Source organism: Somniosus microcephalus, chromosome 13 (genome assembly GCF_052327205.1).
Source record: "Somniosus microcephalus isolate GS21.2 chromosome 13, FLI_Smic_1.0, whole genome shotgun sequence".
Taxonomy (NCBI): domain Eukaryota; kingdom Metazoa; phylum Chordata; class Chondrichthyes; order Squaliformes; family Somniosidae; genus Somniosus; species Somniosus microcephalus.
This window is the reverse complement of record NC_140999.1, coordinates 160,456,810-160,479,930: the sequence shown is the minus strand read 5'-3', so window position 1 is coordinate 160,479,930 and position 23,121 is coordinate 160,456,810. Positions and strand designations below refer to the sequence as shown.

At 41.9% G+C, this 23,121-nt stretch overlaps 1 protein-coding gene across 4 annotated transcripts in view; it reads left to right on the top strand.

Annotated features, from left to right (window-relative positions):
• LOC147108716 (zinc finger and BTB domain-containing protein 46-like) overlaps positions 1 to 23,121 on the top strand; it is an 84,026-nt gene that overhangs the window by 32,051 nt on the left and 28,854 nt on the right. For 3 of the 4 annotated variants that reach the window (XM_086005466.1, XM_086005463.1, XM_086005464.1), the window contains 3 exons: positions 13,450 to 13,704; positions 22,556 to 22,722; positions 23,032 to 23,095. In XM_086005466.1, the coding sequence (XP_085861592.1) occupies positions 13,450 to 13,704; positions 22,556 to 22,722; positions 23,032 to 23,095 (486 nt within the window). The remainder of the gene's footprint in view (positions 1 to 13,449; positions 13,705 to 22,555; positions 22,723 to 23,031; positions 23,096 to 23,121) is intronic. The other variant, XM_086005465.1, reaches the window with a different exon arrangement.

Genomic DNA, 23,121 nt, shown 5'->3' with positions numbered 1-23,121 from the left:
TGTACAAGGTATTGGTGAGACCGCACCTGAAATACTGCATACAGTTTTGGTGTCCATACTTAAGAAAAGACATACTTGCTCTCGAGTCAGTACAAAGAAGGTTCACTCGGTTAATCCCGGGGATGAGGGGATGGACATATGAGGAGAGGTTGAGTAGATTGGGACTCTACTCATTGGAGTTCAGAAGAATGAGAGGCGATCTTATTGAAACATATAAGATTGTGAAGGGGTTGGATCGGGTGGATGTGGGGAGGATGTTCCAGATGATGGGTGAAACTAGAACTAGGGGGCATAGTCTTAGAATAAGGGGCTGCTCTTTCAAAACTGAGATGAGGAGGAACTACTTCACTCAGAGGGTGGTAGGTCCATGGAATATGCTGCCCCAAAAAGCTGTAGAAGCTACATCATTACATAAATTTAAAACAGAAATAGACAGTTTCCTAGAAGAAAAGGGAATTAAGGGTTACGGGGAGCGGGCAGGAATTTGGACATGAGTTTAGGTGCGGATCGGTCATGGCCCTGTGGGTAGCGGAGCGGGCCCAGGGGCCGTGTAGCCTGATCCTGCTCCTGTTTCGTGTGTCTAATACTGTTAGATTCAGGAGATGGTTCTGTGATAGTGGATTGGCGGTTAGGATCAGATCAGCCATGATCTTGTTGAGTGGCGGAGCAGGCTCGAGGGGCCGGTTGGCCTACTCCTGCTCCTAGTTCTTATGTTCTAAATCCAGCTTCTCCAACCTGTCCTTGTAGCTAAGATCCCCCATCCCTGGAACCATTCTGGTAAATCTCCTCTGCACCCTCTCAAGGGCCTTCACATCCTTCCTAAAGTGTGGTGACCAGAACTGGACGCAATACTCCAGTTGTGGCCTAACCAGCGCTTTGTAAAGGTTCAGCATAACTTCTCTACTTTTGTACTCAATACCTGTATTTATGAAGCCCAAGAATCCCATAAGCTTTGTTAACCACTCTCTCAATATGTCCTGCCACCTTCAGGGACCTCTGTCCCTGCACACTCTTTAAAACTATGCCATTAAGTGTATATTGCCTCTCCCTATTCCTTCTGCCAAAATGCATCAGCTCACACTTCTCTGTATTAAATTCCATCTGCCCATTCTGCATGTCCTGTTGCAGTCGATTGATATCATCATCACTGTTTGCCACACCCCCAAGTTTGGTGTCATCGGCAAATTTAGAAATTCTACTTTGTATTCCAATATCCAGGTCATATATCTCAAAAAAAAGCAGTGGCCCCAGCACTGACCCTTGGGGAACACCACTATCTACCATCCTCCAGTCTGAAAAACAGCCATTTATCACAACTCGCTGTTTTCTGTCCTTAAGCCAAATTCCTTATCCAAGCAGCCACTGACCCACCTATTCCATGAGCCTCAATTTTGTTAACCAGTCTTCTACGTGGTACTTTGTCAAACGCTTTCGGATGTAGACAACATCCATTGCATTCCCTTCATCAACCCTCTCTGTTACTTCATCAAAAAATTCAATTAGGTTAGTCAAACACGATCTTCCTTTTACAAACCCGTGTTGGCTCTCCTTAATTAGCTTAAATCTCTCCAAATGCCCGTTAATTTTTTTCTTGATTATTGTTTCCAATCCTTTACCCACCACTGATGTTAAACTGACCAGCCTGTAGTTACTAGGATTGTCCATGCACTCTTTCTTGAACAATGGTGTCACATTTGCCACTTTCCAATCCTCAGGCACCACCCCCGCATCTAGGGAAGATTGGAAAATTATGGCAAGCCCTTCTGCTATCTCTTCCCAATTCCCTTTGCAACCTGAGATGCAAGCCATCTGGACCAGGCGACTTGTCCACTCTAAGCATAACCAGCCTTTCTAGTATGTCCTGCCTATCAATTTTCACCCCTTCCATTGCTTCTACTGATATTTTGTCAGCATCCACCTCCTTAGATAACACCGATACAAAGTACTCATTGAGTATTCTAACCTTGCCCTGCGCCTCTAAGCATATATCATCTTCTTTGTCTCTAATAGGCCCCATCCCGCCTCTTACTACCTGCTTACTGTTTACATGCTGGTAGAAGATTTTTGGGTTCCCTTTTATGTTAACCTCCATTCTACTCTCATATTCTTTCTTTGCCAAACTTATTTTCATCTTCACTTCCCCTCTCAACTTACTGTATTTGGTCTGGTTCTCCCCTTGAAGAATTCACCTGACATGCATCATACACCCTCTTTTTTGTTTCATCTTCCCTATCTTCCTCGTCATCCAAGGGGCCCTTGCTTTGGTTCCCTTACCCTTCCCTCTTATTGTAATGTACCTAGCCTGTACTTGGGACATCGCCTTCTTAAAGATCACCCATTGTTCCATTACAGTTTTTCCTGTCTGTTTTTCCTGTCAGTTTTTGGTTCCATTTTACCGTGGCTAGATCCTTTCGCATCCCATTGAAGTTAGCCCTATTCCAGTTTAGAAGTTCCACTCCAGATTGTCCCTTGTTCCTCTCCATTGTTAATCTAAATCTTATAATGCGATGATCACTCGTACCCAAGTGTTCTCCGACCTGGATAGTTGTAAGGTCTAGCACCATTTGGAAAATAATTCTAAGAATTAGTTCCTGGTGTGAAGCCCATTTAACCCCTACAATTGGCAACAATTTACTCAATTAAGATCTACGCTAATGAGGCCTGATTTCTCATCGATGACTAATTTTGATGCTGAACTTGTCCTGCACATTTACATGCTTGTGTAATGATGCCATTTTTACATCACGTAGCAGCGCGCTGGTGCACTGAATCAGCCCAGTCCCTTGAGGCCATCATTCCAATGTCAGTTCTGTCTTTGGTGCAGGGACAGGGTAGGTGATATGAGTGCAGCTGATGGCAAGAAGACAGCTAGTTTGCCATCGGCTATTACTACAGTGTAAAGACACATCTAAATGAACTTGTTCAAATTAGCATTGTAATTGAGGAAATGTCACAAGCTAGCAAGTTCTGTGAAATAGGGCTTTTGTCATGTCAGTCACTGGATTTGCCTAGTTATCTAGACTAAGGGGAGAATAGCGGGGAATACATAGAAGACTGACATGAGTAGATTAAAGGATGTTTGAGATAAACCCCAGCGTGGCCTCTGACTTTAAAAGGAAACAGCAAACAAGTGAGTGTAAGAGACAAGGCAGAAGCGTTCGCAACCATCTTCAGCCCACCATCACAGATGCCACTCTTCAGCCAATGCGATTCACTCCACGTGATATCAAGAAATGGCTGATTGCACTAGAAAACAGCAAAGGCGATGGGCACCGACGACATACGTCGTGCTGGACACCTATGCTCCAGAATTAGCTGTGCCTCTAGCCAAGCTGTTCCAGTACAACTGCAACACTACATCCACCCAAAAAAGTGGAAAATTTTGCAGGTTTGCCCTGCTCACAAAAGGCACGACAAATCCAATCCAGCCAATTACCGCCCCATCAGCCTACTCAAATCATCAGCAAAGTGTTGGAATGTGTTGTCGATGGCGCTATCAAGCGGCACTTGCTCACCAATAACCTGCTCAGTTTGGGTTCCGCCAGGACCACTTGGCTCCAGACCTTATTACAGCCTTGGTCCAAACGTGGACAAAGAGCTGAATTCCAGAGGTGAGGTGAGTGTGACTGCCCTTGACATCAAGGCAGCATTTGACCAAAGGTGCCGTAGTAAAACTGAAGTCAATGTGGATCAGGGGTAAACTCTCCACTGACTGGAGTCATACCTAGCACAAAGGAAGATGGTTGTGGTTGTTGGAGGCCAATCATCTGAGCTCCAGGACATCGCTGCAGGAGTTCCACAGGGCAGTGTCCTTGGCCCAACCATCTTCAGCTGCTTCATCAATGATCTTCCCTCCATCATAAGGTCAGAAGTGGGGATGCTCACTGATAATTGCACCGTGTGCAGCTCCATTTGCAATTCCTCAGATAATGAAGCAGTCTGTGCCCGCATGAAGCAAGATCTGGACAACAATCAGGCTTGGACTGATGTGTGACAAATGTTACTTACCACTTAAGCGCCAGGCAATGACTATCTCCAACAACAGAACATCTAATCCCCTCCCCATGACATTCAATGGCATTACCATCGTCTAATCCCCCACCATCAACATCCTGGGGGGCGGGGGGGGGGGGGGTTTACCATTGACTTAGATACTTAACTGGACCAGTCACCACCTTCTCGAGGCCAACTAGGAATCAGCAATAAATGCTGGCTGTGCCAGTGACGCCCTCATCCCGTGAATGAATAAATATATATTTTTTAATAAGATGGCACCCTCATTGGTGCAGTTACAAGAAGAGCACTTTTGGCTGCTGCTGTGAAAGAAAACCTGAGGGACCTTTGGTCACGACGGAATGACTGCTTAACAAAAAAGATGTTGCTATCTTATTCTCAATCCATAGCTGAACTTCCAGTACTATAGCATTAGCAGTATACGTACATCTATCCCAATGGTTATTATGAAAATTGAAATTTTAGCAGGATTGAAAACATGGTATCCAAGTCACCTGAGTACGTGAGCTAAAATGATACATGTTAGATATGCTATCTGTACATGGAGATGTTCACTTAAATGTTGTCTTTTGAGCCCAAAGATCTTTAACGTTTTGTGGCAAAACGCATTGAAATATTATGTGTTGTGAATTGCTGAACAAGCTTTTGTTGCTCAAGGCTAGTAGAGTTATACTGTTTGGATTTATACAATTTTTAAAAATCCACTGGAATCTGGTCTGATAGGAATTGTACTGAACTCTGAAGGTGTAACCTTTAAGACTGCCTCTACTATTGAGGCATTGATTTTTCCATACATACTGAAAATGATCCAATCTCAGACAAGCTGGTCAGGAGCTCTCAGCAAATTCAGTTTTTACCAAGTGCTTAGACTCTTGCATGTTTTATGACCACAGTTGTTTTGGAAATGTATTTGATGCAATTCCCAAGCAATGTATAATTCCTGTAGTTTGTGGGTCTAGAATTTCATATGTTGTCAACAATTCATCAAAGTACACCATTTTGTAGAATATTTGACGTGTGAAATATTGCCCTTTTGAGACATTACTCTGTACCATACTTCATTACTGTACCTGATTGCACCCTCCATCAGGGTTTATCTGCTGAGTCTTAGTTTCATGGTCAGTTTCACATCACCCCATTAGTAACTCCAACAACACGGTTAGATTGTCAAAGACAAATTGGGATGGTGAATGTAGCTTTTTAGTGAACCTTTTGCAAGAGAACGGGTGCAGTTACAACTTTACCCATTTCCACCCATGCCGCACCCCCCACTGTAATTTGACCCCATATCCATATTTCTCTTCCGTCTGGACTCGGTTACTCCGATGCCCTCAGCACCACTCTACTTGTTTAGAATTCCATTGCCCTTATCCTGTCCTCAAACCTTGCCCTGTCCCTTGCCAAGCTCCATTGGTATCTTGCCACCCAACTCGGTGCATTGAAAACCCTTGTTTACTAATCCATCCACAGCTTTGCCTCCTATTTACCCTGTAACCTCCCTTAGCTCTACGTCCCAGCCCATGCCCTTTCGGTTCTCCTGTAGCCTCCTGTGCATTCCCAGTGCTACTTTGAAATTGTATTTCCTGTTTTTTATAACTATAGATACAAATCCCGACTGATGCTATAAACCTCCCTTTAAAAAAACACAGCCACTTGCTCTGTGCAATTCATTCCTTTCCTGTAATTTTGTAACATTGGCTATTTTATATGTTAACCACTATGTTCATCATTGTAAACCAGCCAGCTCCCACTGTTTAATTAAAAAATATATTTTATATTTGTGGGATGTTAGTGCAGAGTTTAGGATGTTGGCACACTGATTAATGTAGAAATTAATTAAATTACCCTCCCCCTTGCATGCTTTTTTCAGGAGGGACACGAGCATAAAATGGAATCTGTCTTTATTGATTCATGGTTAGTAGTTGTGTCAATGGATAAAAATATATTAAAATATGTAGCACAGCATTTAGCTGAATGCACACTTTTTAAAATAATTTAAGTGAGGGGTTTCAATTTATGATGTTGCCTATTTCTGAGTCTGAACTGAACAAGGTTTTTTCAGCTGTTGGCTAAATAAAAGTGACTTCCTCTTGGCTTCAGTTTTGTTTGGAAAACTGGTATCCTAGACCTCCTTTCAAGGACAGCTGTCAATACAACTGGTTTAGTTAAGCGAGTACTTTAAAGACAGCATTATTCCCCCATTGCCTTTTTATGTTCACTTATGCCATGCATCCTTATGTTGCCTGTTCAGTAAACAGGAAACAGTCTGTTAATAGGTCTTTACTTTTGCTACTCTTGAGCTTGCCTTTAGGAAGCACACAAAGAGCAGCATTAGTTGGCTGCCTGTCTTTCCTTGTGGAAAGTCCCTTCCCTGTGCTTGCTGCTGCTTCCTGGAGCAATTCGGCGCTCAGAACCTGTATGTCAGGAGATTTATAAAGCTTTGAAGTGGTGAAACCTTCAAGACTTGTTTAGATTTACGTAGCAGCTGGCAAGTGATACAAGACTGGCTGAGAAGTTATGTAGCAGGATATTTCAGGCAGGAGAAGACCATTTGCACATTCAAATTCCTTTCTTTCCTAATATATCTAATTTTAATTAAGAATCCTTTCAAATGCCAGGAACTTCTCTTTTTCTTGAACCCCTCCCCATAAAGTTTACTGTTCAGTTGCCTGCACTCAGTTTCCTCCACCTGTTCATCACCCTTTTTGCTGAGAAATTTTAGCTGAATTGTTTTCCTTATTTTGAATCTATTCCATGCTATATATCTTGATTAATGTATTTTATTAAATCCATAAAACTGATGCTTATTTCTTCAATAATTTGGCCTTTGACTTCCAAACTTTATGCCGTTGTTTCTGCTACTGTGATGCCATAGTGTGAACATTATAGGGTTTTGGAGTCTTCAGGAAGATCACAATTTGGAGGTCAGGAACTTTGTTAGCCTTGTTCCCAGGCCAATCATTGGCATGATCAATGGATTTTCAATTCCTGAATGTCAGAGTAGATGGAGCTATTCTCACATTATCATTGCTGAGTTTCAGCCATTGATTGAATTGATAGAGCTCCTTGTATATCCATTGTTTTTCCACTTGTCTTTCCAATGATTAATTCAACAATATGCAAAACCCTGCTTGGAAAAATGGGTTCCACCTAAGGAGTGCAAACCCTCACTGTGCAAATGCAATCTGAGATTGGCACAAGTAGAAAGTATACCCACCATTTAACAAGCAGACTTTCAAATTATCCATTTGTTCTAAGTTCTGGCTATGGACAGTATTCTATTGTAGAAAGATAAATGCAGACTGCAAAGCTGCAGCCTTGGGGAGTAACTCTTGATTTGTACTTGGGATCCTGGGTTACAAGTGAGATTATGCCTCTGTGCAACAAATTGTGCTTCCAAATCTTCTTGATGTCTCAAGTCCTCCTGCAAAGCTAGGTAATTACTTTTTGTTGAGAAACTGGGGTTTTTTCTCCTATTCCAAACGGAATATTTTAAAATTGTGATTTATAAATTTGTATCAACATTTATAGTATGTTATCTTTTCCCAGCTCTTTTAGATTTCACTCGCTGGCCTCCTACTGGCATTAACCATTCAGTCCACTGAGTGTTTACTGCACATTTTGCTGTATGGATTGTATGTTGATAGGGTTTGCATAGCAGAAGTACCACTAAGCCTTCCTACCTGCAGTGGAATTAAAGATACAAGACTGCTTTAGATGTAGCTTGGAGTGAATAGGCAGCTGAAAAAACCCCAAAAGAAAGCATCAGAAAAAGGAAAGTCAATTTTCTTCCCTACAATCAAAATTGTCGTGACACATCTACATTTGCACAGATCGTTTATACTCCATTGAAATCTTAAGGAAATTTTTCTTGCAGCTTTTTTTGGATTTATAAGAATGCGTTGTGTTGTACTATCAGCTAAGTGATTTTGTTAGTCTCGAGGCTTTTTTTGCACTATGAAGTATGATTCCAGTGAGGTGTTGAGAATCTGGTTTGAAATGTGCTTGGGGGAATCCCTTGAGTTTATTTAAACATACCGTTGGCCCTCTTATTCCCCCATGCTCAAAAGATTTGGAATTTAATGGCTCAGAAGCACACTTTAGGCACATGCATAGCACTCTTCTGATTAGGACTATTCAGATTGCACAGAGATGGTATGATCTTTGGTAATATAAATGTGCACTAAAATTGAGTTGGACGGTTTCTACATTGAACATTGCTCAGGATAGAAAAACTGGGGGCTGATGTAAGGGGGTAATGAAGAATACAATTATATAATCTTCAACTTCTGGGACAGAGCCTGCAGGAGTTGATGATGGAACATCACGAATGCCGTAGGTTAGACCGCTGTGCAACCTGATCCTCCTGTGGCGAATTTATGCAATAAATTTGCTGACGAGCTCCTTTGGAATATGCCACGGTGAGGAAAGTGGCGATACGGAAGTGGCACAGTCAATGGCCAACGTATTGATTCCTTAATGTTGATGGCTAAAAAGCTAAGAAATGCGGCAATCTCCAGCTAGGATACTATATGAATTATTTGGGTGTTCATCCAAAGTTAAATATTAAAACACAAGCAATTAGATAGCTGGATCGGGTCCTGCTTTCCTTTGCCAAAACTGCTCACTATTCCAAGATCATCCTGGAATGCAATGATAAACCCCGGCTTCTTTTCTCCACTGCAAACCATCTTCTTAAAGCTCTCCCCCCTGCCTCCTCCACCCTCACCTCCAACAACAAGAGCTAGGAGCTCATGGAGTTCTTTGTCACTAAGATTGAGACCTTCCTTTCAGCTGCCTCTGCCGCTTGCCTGTTTCCCCCTCGCCCACCGGGCCAAACTTCCTCTAAGCTTCCCTCCTCCCTAGCCCTGAACTCTCATCTTTCTCTAGTTTCTCTTCTATCTCCCCATATGCCCCCTCCGAATTCAACTTGTCCATGAGACCCACCTCCTGCTCTCTCGACCCTATTCCCACTAAACTGCTGGCCTCCACCTTAGCTGATATTGTTAAAAGTTCTCTTTGCTCAGGTACTGTCTGCCGTCATCACCCCTCTCCAAAAAAAAAAAAAAACCATGACCCCCTCCATCCTTGCAAACTACTGCCCCATCTCCAACCTCCTTTTCTTCTCAAGTCCTTGAACGTGTTGTCGCTTCCCAAATTTGTGCCCATCTTTCCTGGAACTCCATGTTTGAATCCCTCCAATCAGGTTTCCACCCCTGCCACAGTACCAAATCTGCTCTTACCAAAGTCACAAATGACATCCTATGTGACGGTGGTAAATTATCCCTCCTCATCCTTCTCGATCTGGTTGCAGGCTTTGACACGGTTGACCACACCATCCACCTTCAACACCTCTCCTCCGTTGTCCAGCTGGGTGGGACTGCCCTCACCTGGTTCCATTCCTTCCTATCCAGTCGTAGCCAGAGAATCACCTGTAATGGCTTCTCTTCCCACAAAAGGGGGTGGGGGGGCGGAACCAGGGCCTCGGCTCTCGGTGAACATTGATCAGGAGCCGCAGTCTCGGATGCTCTCCCTCCCCACAGGAGGCCTCAAATTGTTGTTCCCCCAATGCTCACTGGCCAACTCCAAGCCGGATCGGGGATCGAAGCTGAGGGGTTTTCTGCTCTGTGTGGCTCAGTGGGCAGCACGCTCGCCTCTGACTTTGAAGGTTGTGGGTTCAAGTCCCACTCCAGAGACTTGAGCACATAAATCTAGGCTGACACTCCGGTGCAGTAATGAGGGAGTGCTGCACTGTCGGAGATGCCGTCTTTCAGATGAGACGTTAAACCGAGGCCCTGTTTGTGCTCTCGAGTGGACGTGAAAGATCCCATGGCACTATTTTGAAGAGGAGCAGGGGAGTTATTCCCGGTGTCCTGGGGCCAATATTTATCCCTCAATCAACATCACTAAAAACAGATTATCTGATCATTAGCACATTGCTGTTTGTGGGAGCTTGCTGTGTGCAAATGGGCTGCTGTGTTTCCAACATTACAGCAGTGACTGCACTTCAAAAAGTACTTAATTGGCTGTAAAGAGCTTTGGGACGTCCGGTGGTCATGTAAGGCGCAATATAAATCCAAGTCTTTCTTTTCTCCCGCACCGTGACCTTTGGTGTCCCCCAAGGATCTATCCTTGGCCCCCTCCTATTTCTCATCTACATGCTCCCTCTTGGCGACATCATCTGAAAACACACTGTCCTTTTCCACATGTATGCCTACGCGACGCCACCACCTCGTGACCCCTCCACTGTCTCCAACTTGCCTGACTGCTTGTTCGACATCCAGTACTGGATAACCAGAAATTCCCTCCAACCAAATATTGGTAAGACTGAAGCCATTGTTTTCAGTCCCCACCACAAACTCTGTTTCCTAGCCACTAACTCCCTCCCTCTCCCTGGCAACTGTCTGAGGCTGAACCAGACTGTTTGCAACAATGAGCTTCCGACCATATATCTGCGCCATTACTAAGACGGCCTATTTCCACTCCTGTAACTTCGCCCCTGCCTCAGCTCATCTGCTCCTGAAACCCTCATGCATGCCTTTGTTACCTTTAGACTTGACTATTCCATGCACTCCTGGCCGCCCTCCATCTTCCACCTTCCATAAACTTAAGCTCGTTCAAAACTCTTGCTATCCGTATCCTAACTCTCACCAAGTTCTGTTCACTTATCACCCCTGTGCTCGCTGACCTAATTTGGCTCCCGGTTAAGTGACGCCTCTATTTTACAATTCTCCTCCTTGGTTTTCAAATCCCTCCATGGCTTCGTCCCTCCCTATGTCTCTAACCTCCTCCGGCCCTACAACGCTCCGAGATATCTGCGCTTCTCTAATTCTGGCCTCTTGCGCATCCCCGATTTTAATCGCGCGATCGTGCCTTCAGCTGCTGAGGCCCTAAGCTCTGGAATTCCCTCCCTAAACCTCTCCGCCTCTCTACCGCCCTATCCTCCTTTTAAGACGCTCCTTAAAACCTACCTGTTCATCTGCCCTAATACCTCCTCATGTGGCTCGGTATCAAATGTTGTTTCATTACACTCCTGTAAAGCACCTTGGGACGTTTTACGACATTAAAGGCGCTATATAAATACAAGTTGTTGTTGTTGGTTGAAGATCCGCTGTGAACTTAGAGTAATGTGGAAGCGGCCAGGAGCTACCAGGAGACCTACTACTAACTCATTTCAAATCCTGTTTTCCCAGATCGGGTGAAGGAACCATTAAGCTTAAAACAACTATAATTATCTGTTTAAAAGTTGTCAACTGTTTTGATATTATATGGGGTAAAAAATTCAGCTTGGGTTTGGCCAGTGTCTTCAGCTACAGGGTGTTCGACTGGCACGGCTCTGCTATCTTCATATACACATCTTGATTAGTGTTTATTCTATTCAATATAACTGCCGCTAAGTTTGTTTTACACTTACACAGTGCCTTTTCCAGCTTGTTAAAGTTCTGCAATGAAATTTTGCATTCCTCTTGCTTCAATACGCTGCCGTTAAGTCATCGGCACCATTCTAGTTTAGTCTAAGTGGAAGTGCCGATCAAAGCCGCGTTATTGCAGCAAATTGGACATGGCCATTCATTTAATGGTGGGGTGGTGGAGCTATAGCAGTAGAATTCTCACTGTTTTGGCTAGGGTCAGAGGGTTCCAGGAAATTATAGCATGGTCAAAATTACAGATCGAGTCAGCTACTTCGCAAGTTCATGGAAAATCTGTGCTATAGTAATGGTGTACGCAGATTTCAGACAGGTATTGTTTGGGCTCTAGGTCGTTGCTGATTAGTACAGAAAATTGTAATTCAAATGTTAATTGCGTCCAATTGTGCTTATGCCAAACTTATTTGATCTGCTGCAGGTTGTCATTTAATAGTTTCTCGTGGTGTGGCCAACTGTTTGTGCTATGTAATTTGGTTTGGATAGTTGATTAAAATGGCATGTTAACATTCAGATGCAACAAAGGTTTGGAGAAATTTGTGGAAAAGCTTTTCAGTTTACTGTGACATTACCAATTCTATACCTTATTTGACACACATCCGTACACTCGCCAGTTTTTTTGATTTTAGTGTTCTTTCAGTTTAACACGGTTAAACTCAACTGCACAAAGTCTTGTATCAAACTGCAGTTAATTTTCGTTTGTTCATGACTGAATGACGTGAATAGTAAAATTATACATATGTTTCAAATTGTAGCTAACTACTGGAAGAAATTAAGGTTTCTGAATGATTAGCTTTAGCTTAACCTTAACTGGCAAGCACAGGCCAAACGCTTGTTCATAATCAGTCAATTTAAATATTTTTGTAGCCTTGCTGAAGCAATGAGTGCTCCTGTATGAAGAAAGAACCTGCACATATAATAATGGTGCTGTAACCCATGCTCATGATATCCTAATGTACTTCACAACTGATTAATTCCTCTTGAAGTGTAGTTCCTATTGTAATGTAGGCAAACACGCCCACATCCCAGGAACATTTTTTTTTAAAGAAAGTGTATTCTTCCAGTTTGCTGTACTAAATTCACTTTTTTAAACAAGCATTGAAATAAGTGATATTTAGCATTAGTTTACGAAGATGTGGCTGAGATGTATTTATTCATCATATGTTTAATGGTATCCAGTATTTGTAGTATGCTGAAATATCTTAAATTTGTTTCCTTTGCTAACATTTTGAGCTTCTTTACGGTGTTAGCTGGGGCTCAGTGGTAGCACTCTTGCCTCTCAATCAGAAGGTTGTGGGTTCAAGCCCCTCGCCAGAGATTTGAGCACACAATCCAGGCTGACACTCCAATACAGTACTTGAGGGAGTGCTGCACTGTCTTGAGGTGCTGTCTTTCAGATGCGGCGCGAAACCGAGGCGCTGTCTGCCTTCTGCCCCCTCGGGAATGTAAAGAATCCTATGGCACTATTTAGAAGAAGAACAGGGGGTCCTGGCCCATATTTATCACTCAACCAAGATCACTGAAACCGATCACTGGTCATCATCGCATTGCTATTTATGGGACCTTGCTGTGTACAAATTGGCTGTTGCATTTCCTACATTACGACAGTGACTACAACTTTTTCTTGTACAATAAAGTAACATCACTTAATTTATTGCATACTGCTACTGCAGAAAGTTGATTATAGGCTCAAACACAGTAGTATTTTAAATTAGCAGCTATCTCTGGCACCAATACTATGTAACTAGGCCACTGGACTCCAAGAAATGGGTAATCACTTCCATTTATGTAGTCATTCATTTAGAAATTGTCTGAAGGTGCTTCAGAGATGTAGCAAATAGTATAACAAACGTGTCCACTCATATAATCCCTTACGTGCTCATAGTAATGTTCGAGAACAGTTGACGTGAATGTTATTTATATATTTTGCATTAAGATCCTAAGGTAGTTTGATTTCTGTATTTAAAAAAGCAAGCTTGCATAGCTTACTAATTTGCTTGTGTTTCCTTAGGTGCAGATGTCACGGAACCAAGCAGCTCAGATAGTCGGGGAGACAGACCTGATTTCTGTCAGAATCCAGAGGAGCCGCTGGCTGGTGTAGAATCAAATTATCTTTCTCAGTTTGTGGCCTCCGTAAAAGAAGAACAGCAGGCATCTACAGTGGCCAACTTGAGAGCTGCACTTCTGAGCAAGCATAGCTTCTTGTCTGTCAAGTCTGACCAACCAGGAGATGATAATCCTATTATTTTTGAGTACTTGCCTAAAGGTACACCATTTATTTATTGTATTTTTAAAAAAAGATTTCACAGTTTATACTAAATTGGATCCAGTCTGTTACAAAGGGTCTGAAGGAACTGGTTTTAAAATGCTCTATGTAGATTATGCATGAAAGGTTGCTTTATGTCTTCAGTGGAAAAGTTTCCACGAAATCGTTGCTATTGTAGCAGCTTGATAGACTGCCACTCCTCGTTGAAGTAATAACTGGTTTTAGCTGGAAAGATAAATCAGGAGGAGTGTTCGCCAGATGTGTTTGACTGATAAGATGCTTGTTAAAACAGCAGGCCCCCTGAATCTGTCTATATTAATTCTGCTGAATGGACTTTCATGATGCTCAGCCTTGTTGATGGTTGATTTAAAGTTGGGTTTCCTTGTGGTGCCCTCATCCTTTTTTAATGAGTCGCCTTGTCGTGTTTTTCTCCCGGACATGTTGCCTCGTCGCTTATCTCATTAATCCATGGGAATTTAATCAGATTAATTTAGCTACCATAGTCTCTACTTTATTCTTTCCCCAAAGCTATACACGGATGTGTTGTGCTGTATTTTGCCTCTTGTCTTCCAGCCTGTCAGTAACATGATGTAAATGCCTTACAGCAAAACATTTTGCAACTGCTTCGTTACTGTCTTAAGTGTTTTTGCAAGTGTAGCTCTTCAGTATCATGTATACTGTATAATCAATAATGCTCCATAAAATTGTAGAATCTTCCCATAATTTTCTTAGGACTGTAGTAGTGAGCTGTTCTGTATCTCCTTAACAGCTAAGTGCATGAATGAACATCAATAAGTTTTTGAAAGCAATATTTTTGGGCAGTCTACAGAGAAATGGAAGCACGAGAATTTTTTTTTTGAACAAATGGCACAGGAAGGCAATTACTGTATTCATGGAGCAGGGGAGGAGATGAAGGGAAAGTAGTAGTAAACTCAGTTGCATGGAAATCCATGCGTTCTTTGCATTTGCTATTAGAAGTGAGGGTGGGCGAAAGAGGCTTGAGGCAGGTAGTCATGGAGAAAAGGAGTTTTGACATGTCTGTGCCGTCCAGTATGATCCTGGAGTTGCAGACTTGGCGGAAGGGTGTGACGCACAGTTATACGTGACATAGTAAATCAAATCTGACAATTGATCAGACGTGCACCATGTATCCCTGTTCATAGCCCTCTGACTTGAGGGAGCAAAAATGTCTGAGGAAATTGTGGGGATAGGAGTTGGTGAGTAATTTTTAATGGAAAAATAGCACTGAGGTGTTGTGATGGGCGGAAGGCAGAGAAGAGGGAGTTAAGAGTTTGTGTAAATTTGAGAGGGAACTGGGGGGAGTTTTTTTCCCCCATGGGTGGATGGTAAGGGTCATGGGCTGGGCAAAATGTGGGATGATGACATGATCAGAGGTGACCTTGGTGATGGAGATCACAGGAGTGATGAGGCCACAAGAAGGAAGTCATGGGCTGGCTGTGTGTATGGGTGGGGGAGTTTGTAAAGGGTCAGAGGAGAGGGGGTTTAGGATTTTTGAAGTGTTGGTCGAATTCACTAATGCTCAGTGCAGAATCTTGTGGGGGCAGGGTACAGGACCAAGGATTTTGAATGAAAGATAGGAGGGATGGAACCGGGTGAGGTGCTTGCAGGAAGAGAAAATACTAGAGGAATAAGGGCAGAACTAAGGTGGGACTTGGTAATAAAGGGTATGTTACCACTCTGATTGTTTGGACTGGCCAAGTGGTGGAAGGTATAGCCAAGTGAAGAGTCTTTGGTAAGGGGGATGGAATCTGTACCAATTGGCTATGTTTCAGTCAGTGCCAGAATCTCAGTAGATTCATGCATGATCAAAATGTGGACAGAAAGGGCCTTTTTCACAAGGGAGCAAGCATCCTTTGGCCATATGGAGATATTTGGTCCATGGTCACAGTGATGTGGTTAAAAGCGTAAATTCCTGGGGATGAACTGATTGGTGGGAGTGGAGAGTGACACAATTAGGGTTGCTGCTCTTGGGAGGATCAGTGGTGTGTGACGTGCTGAAGGCTGCTAAGAGAGGTGTATTGGGAAGCTCCAGGCTCATTTCGGAGGGACTTTAGAGCCTTCGACAGTGCTGTGGGTGGGTGGAAAGTGGGGGGAAGGTGAAGAGATACAATTAGCCTGATGGGGAAGAAATGGAAGGAATGAGATGTCCGCCTTGGCTCAGTGGTAACACTCTCATTTCTGAGTTAAAAGCTCGTAGATTTAAGCCCCGCATAATCTAGGTTGACACCTCAGTGTAGTACTGAGGGAGTGCTGTGCTGTCGGAAGTGATGTCTTTTGGATGAGACGTTAAACTGAGGGCCTACTGAAGGAGCTCAGTTTGATCCAGGAACCAGTGGAAGGAATGGAGGTTGATCCAGGAAAATAGTGGGGGAGCAGAGTAAAGCCCAGCAAAACTGGAGCAGGGGCCTAATCCTGGAGCTGGCCAAAGAGTGAGCCCAGCTCAGGTGACCAGTAGGCAGAGAAAGTGTGCCCATGAAACCAATGGCACAATGGACTTCAGATTAGGGTGCAGTAGAATAAAGCTCCATTCCAATGCAAGGTCGAGAAAAAAAGCCAGCAGGATTGTGGAGCAAACAGCGTAACGGACTTCAGCTCAGGGGCCACTGCAAAAACAGACCAGTAGCCAAGTGTTGGAATTACAGGAAACTTTCTGGTATCCGGCACGGACAGGACCAACGTGGTGCCGGTTCATCAACAATTCTGGATAACCGAACGTTATAGTAAAAGATACGGAGCTCAGAGCTCCGTATCAAGCAACAAACCCCGTTGCTCTTCAAAACAATCGGCACAAGTTGCAAGCGTCTCTGTAGCTTAGCAACAGCTTCAGCTACACCCTTGCACAGCACCAAATGGAGTAAAAAAAGTAATAAAAGTAAAAAAAGTTACCTGAACCGACTCCTGAATTTTGCCGGTGGATAGAGCGTTCCGGTTAATCGAAAGTTTCCTGTACCAGGCTCCCAGGAGAAGACACAGGAACAGGAGTAGGCCGTTTCCCTAAGATAGAGCTACCTTTTACAGGGTGCTCCAGTGGAGCAGCAGGGTTCTGAGTAGTTGGAATGCTGTTAAGTGGTAGCTGGGGGTTGGCAGCAGAGAAACTTTCACTTGTGCAGCTACACTTACTGAAGTAAACAATCTGAATCGTGATTTGTAAAATCAAATCTGCAGTATATTACTTGCATTACTTTTGATTTGTGTATGTTTCAATTTTAAATAATTGCCGTCTGCAGTATTTCTGCATGTTTATATTTTTGCAGTGATACGGATAAAACAAATGTAAAATCAAAGTCTTGTTTCAGAGGATTTCACCTTAAAAAAAAAAAAAAAAAAAAATGGTTTAGAAATGTTCTCCATACAAACAGTTCCTGTTAAATGAATAGAATTGGGTGTAGAATGAAAAAAGAAACCTGTTCTCTGCTGAAACTGGGTTTGTGCATTGTTAAAGGAGTACTTTTAACTAATTGTCGAAATGGGTTCTTGAATAATTAATTATCTTGCTGCATTAGAGAGAAAATCTATTGTATTTAACATTTTTGCTGCAGTAGTTTTTTTGTGGCTCTCTTCCCCTTTTTCAACTGCCCCCTCCCCTCCCCATGCTTCCTGTTTGAGCTAGGAGGATATGATGGAACTGGGGCCTTCTGTGGGGATGTGGGAGGCCTGGTGGAAGTTCGATGGGAGCAATTTTCTACACTTGCAGACACTTAATCCTGGTCTTTGGAGAGTTTGGAATTTTAGGACTTTCCCAGAGTAGTAACATTTACAAGATTGCTATAATTTGCAAAGTGGCTGAGCCCACAGGGGAAAAACCGGTCATCTTTTTGAAGAGCTCTCTCCTATTGTGGGAAGCTTTGGTGACATTGCAATTTCCAACAGGTCAACTGGATTACTTAAAAGCCTGATGTCAATTGGCAGTCGACCCATTTCTGTGGACAGGATTGATACTGATTTATTTATCTTTCTCCCTACTCGACCCCCCCCCCCCCTTCCCCAGCCCAAGGCAACCGAAAGTGTACGCTGCTATACTATTCTCCATTTAGTAGCATGCCCAAAAAACTGTCAAGCCTTGCAATTGGATAAGCAGTTCAAAATAGCATGCCAAGGTGGGTTTTAAATTTGTAACCTGCTTGGGATGGGATTACCAATCTACCAAATCTAGAACTGCGAACCTGTTTTTATTGTAAGCCTTTTGTTGACCAATAGAATGCAGAAGTTATAATAAAGGGAAATCAATAGTTGGAAGGCTTTTTATTTCTGCTTTCTTTTTCACAATGCTACAGTTGGGGGAAATAAATTGGGTAATTCAAGTACTGTAGTTTGTCGGAAGAAGTTCAATAGCTTTGAGCCCCAGGAAAGAATTTGAGTCAGACAAAAGTGTTCAATTTGCAGCCCATGGGTCTTGTGCAGCCTCCAAGCCCTGGCAGTCTGGTCCTTGAAGTCCAGCCAACCGAATCCTGTTTGGGATTACATTTCTTCTGAGCTAGTTTGCCCTGCTTGAATTTTGTGGCTCGTGAAATTGCACTGTTGCCTAGCTGGTGGATAAATTTTGAACCAGAACACCAAGATCTGTTTGGATTAGCAACTTGAGATGTATGCACATTAATGCGAGTATGGATTTAAACTGTGTATGTGGAGTTTGAGGTGCTTTGGGACACACCCGTATGGTCCATGAAGACGAGACCTGGAGTAGGAAACCGCAGTCTCTATAGAAGAGTATGTAGGATACTGTAATTGGAATTTAGTTGGAACTGACAGGAACTTGGAAGATTGCAACAGAGATGGAGGAGCAGGATTGTTGAAACAGAAATTGTGCCTCTGAGGACATTAAGATGGCATTTATACTAGAAATTTAGTGTCACTGAAGCAAAATTAGCAGAACAAGTTTGGAATCATGACCTGACCTGATTCTGGAGGTGAATGGTGAGAAGTGCCCTGGAGGAGGCAATTTTGCACTGCTTTGATTTGACAGTGTAGGGAGCATAACTGCTGCGCAGTTTCAAACCAAGTTACTTAGTTAAATGTATTGAAGGTGTGGATGTACTCAATACATTTAAAATGCAGCAGCCGGAGCAGAGCTCTGCCCATGTATATAAGCATGCTTGCAGAGAGTGCTCTCTGACCTGGGAGAATTTGATTGGAGCAAGGCATTATAAACCAGGTGCTGTATGGCTGGAAGTTGTACTTGAGCAACTAATCTTGGATCAATAAATGTAGCATAAATACTTTTAAATCAATCTCTAGTCACTGAAAAACATTTGAGGTGAATGATTTATTTTACTTAGCAACTCCAAGTTTTTAACAACTGCCATTTTGACAATTGGAAAGCATTCAGTGCTCATGCTGTTCAATATAAAAGTAAATCTGTCTAATTGTTCTACGTGAATAGGAATGGAATAGTCATTAATGAGGGAGCATGCTTTAGTTGAAAGCCAGCTTGCTTGAAGGAAGTTTGACTTTATGCAGTGTAAAAGACAAAAAATACTGGAAATGCACAGGTCAGTCATCAGTGAAGAGAAAAGCCAGGTGGACCCTTCCTTGTTTCAAGAATGTTTTGTTCAGTATCACGTGCAGCAACTGCGCTAACATCGAACTGCATAAATTAATCTTTATTATCTGCTGCTTCTTGAAAGTCAGCTGCATACAAGCGCCGATGGCATTCGCATTCCTCTGGCATATTACATGCCCTATTATCAGTGTTTCTCATGTAAAAATATGAGCTAAACAAAATCCAGCTGTTTACAGGTATTAACAAGCGTTGTATAAGAATAACCTTTGAGTAATGTGACCCTACAGCTATTCAGCTAGTAAGTTGGGTTGTATTTCAGGTGACAAAGTGGTTGGCGGGGGTGCGGAACTGAGATTCTCAAGTTAGAGATTTTGTCTTTGGTTATGAAACCCTTTAAGAGTTTGTAAATGCACTTAACAGGAGAAAAAAAGTGTTCACTTCCGCACAAGTCACTTTTGGCACTATCATCTTTTTAGTGGGGGCGGGGGGCGGAATATATTTTTTTAATACACGTCAGTGTTTAATTTGCTATAAAATTAAACATGATTTGATTTGCCTGTGGTAGGGTTAGCACTCAGGCCAATGCAGATCTGATCCAGCATTTGGGGCCGCTTTGCAAAGATGGCACTTTGGTAAAACTTTTTGCATTGTGAGTGGTTTTATTTTCCATAATCTAACCATTATGATTTTTTTAATAACCAACCATCTGAAACTTGTTTCTTTTCAAGAAGAAATTGAGCAAACATCTGTACAGAAGTGGAATAGGGGTGGATTCAGTTTGCACTTAGTCAAAGCATAGTCTGCAAATGGAATGTGGTGGGTCAAATAAGTGGATCAGATTAGGATTAAAAGGACAATGAGACCCTTTTCAGTGGGGATTGAGCTAGTTTGCAGTAGGTTTCTGAAGTAGTTCCAGCAGCAGAACACAACAGTAAAGTGGAATGGCACCATATTAAGTTATCTGGCAGGATACTAGCCTGAGGATTGGGGCATGCTGGTGAGCACAAACAAGCTAATGCAGGGAAGACAACTGATTTGGTTGATGTTGGATTTCTGTTAACGCATCTGCTAAATCAGTTAAGTGCCGATGTCCTTGATCTAAATTTTACTGTTTAAATATTGAATTTAAATTTAATACAAAGATAATTCATGAATGTGATGGTAGATTTTCCAGTACATGCCAAGGGATTGACACCACAAGCAGGAAAGTGCTAGTGCTGCAAATGATTGACTTCAGCAAACTGATGGAAAACCAAATTCAACAGTTTGTTTTAAATTGAAGTATTTCAAACTACATGGATTATAACTTACATTAAATTATTTAATTTACATTATCTAAATTTAATATAAAACATTATAAAGTCAGCTGTACAGTGTCAATTTTGCATAAATTAAATTATACGCTATATTGACTGAGAAAGCAGAAAACACATGGTTTTGTTTCAGGTAATATAGCTTTAGCATATTGCCTGAAATACTCATGTTTCAGTTGATGATGAGCTTTGTTATTTGGACAAAACATTTCAGAAATTATATTGAAAGCGTTACTGCAATGTTGTTAGTACCTCAGCTGAGCTCACTCCACTTGGTACTCCTCTGCAATCAACTCAAAACTGCATCTGTCCACAGTTGCTGTATACTGATCGTAATGCATTCAACATGTATATGTATTGGACCTGTATTAATACAAGTATTGTCTGTTGCCATGAAGGTCTTTGGGAGTAATCCATTCTGAAACTTTAAGGACTAGTTCAAAGCTTGTACTTTTTACTGTGATGAGCTATTCAAGTGATAACCATCTGTGAGTGTGTAGCGCTAAGACTTGGCAAGTAAGAAGAAAGACTTGCATTTATAAAGCGCCTTTCATGACCAACGGACATCTCAAAGCGCTTTACAACCAATGAAGTACTTTTGAAGTGGAGGCACTGTTGTAATGTGGGAAACGCGGCAGCCAATTTGTGCACAGCAAGGTCCCACAAACAGCAAGGTGATAATGACCAGATAATCTGTTTTTGTTATGTTGAGGGATAGATATTGGCCAGGACACCGGGGATAATTCCCCTGCTCTTCTTCGAAATAGTGTCATGGGATCTCTTGCATCCATCTGAGAGAGCAGACGGGGCCTCGGTTTAACGTCTCATCTGAAAGACGGCACCTCCGACAGTGCAGCACTCCCTCAGCACTGCACTGGAGTGTCAGCCTAGCTTTATGTGCTCAAGTTCCTGGAATGGGACTTGAACCCACAACCTTCTGACTCAGAGGCGAGTGTGTTACCCACTGAGCCACAGCTGACACTTAATAAATAAAAGGCCAAAAAAGATTTTGTATTGTATTTTAATTTGGAAATAATTAGCATTTTCTGATTTCAGGTGGGGAAGCTGTGGCTTAAAACCTTGCTGGCTCTTGTATAGCAGTTTCAAAGCTCAGATTTTGGCCTATATACAGTAGTACCATTTTGGTCAAACTGCAGTTGTTTTCTTTTAAAAGCTGTCCTATTTTTTTTAGTCTGAGCAATTTGGATCTTAAAGATAAATTAGTGTTAAAAATTTATCCTGTCCTGTTAGGCTAGTCAGGAATATATGTTATTGAGGCGGGTTAAGAATCTAATAAAAGAGAAATTTTAAACGCCAGCTCAAATGTGCACTGGTTGATGATTAAATTGAGGCTACTTTTCTAACTTGCTGTGTTTTCATTCCCTGCAGTATATCTATTACCTCTGTTACATTTAAAATCGCAAAACTGAACATTTTATTTAGGATACAGTGACAATAAAAAGCTTTGTTTTTGCGTTTTTCGTAACTAGTGTTCTGAAAGTACGAAGAAATGAAGATTAAGCACGGTTGTTTGGTACCATATGAACATTTATTGAATGGGGTTTGTGTGGGTAGCTTATATGACCTATGTTTTTCTGATCGGGTTAAACTTCATTAAATTACCGGTATACTGTTTTAATATAAAGTTTACTTCAACTACAAATTGTTGATGTATAATTTGATGGTAATTCACTTTGTAAGGAAAATTTATGGTATTCTAGGAATAGTTTGTATTTTTGGCTATATATGCTAAATTGAATAGGCCAATTTGTGTTCTTGAACAGGGCAACAATTTAGTTTGTTTTCAGTCAAAAAAAACTTTAAACACTTCGATTACTTTAAGACACATAGTGTTTTGAAGCTATGGGCAATTCCTTTCAAACTTTAGGATCTCCCTTCCTCTTTCTCACTGGCAGAAGAGAAACAGAAAAACACTTTACTGCAGTGCGTTTCTTTTTTGTCGAAAGCCAGCTGGTGCTAGTTTACGTGGGTGAGACTCGTTTCCTGTGTTCCTCAGGGCCTGGAAATAACTTGAATCATACAGAAGATGCACATGATTTCCATCCAAGAGATTTGTCTCCACTGATTTCCCAATTTCCAGAACAGAGTCCTCCTAGGCTGTTGCAATGTGATGAAATTTTATCTGAACAAATGTCACATAAACCAGCTGACTCGCCATCACAGGTAAGAATCAAAAGCCATTCTTTGAACTATTCCAGTTAAAAAGAAATTTAAAAGTTAAAGGATTGTTAAAATGTAAGTGCAAATGTTGGAGGGGGCTGCTAATTTGTATACATGGAGGAATTTTAGTTCTATGTAAACATTTTTGTACCTTGAACATTTTCTAAACACAACTGTATCCTGTGGAAAATCAGTACGGTTGCACTACATTAAAAAAAATTATGGATTTTTAAAGTAAGTTATGTCACCTTTCTAGATTTATTTTCACATAAATCAGTTCATTTATTAATTTATGCCATTTTGCAATTCCAGATCAAGGTAGATAGTACAGAGGGAAGCCTGACGATGTCAAAGTCTTATGAAAATTCCAATTCAGGTACAGTTGACATTGTTTTAAATTTG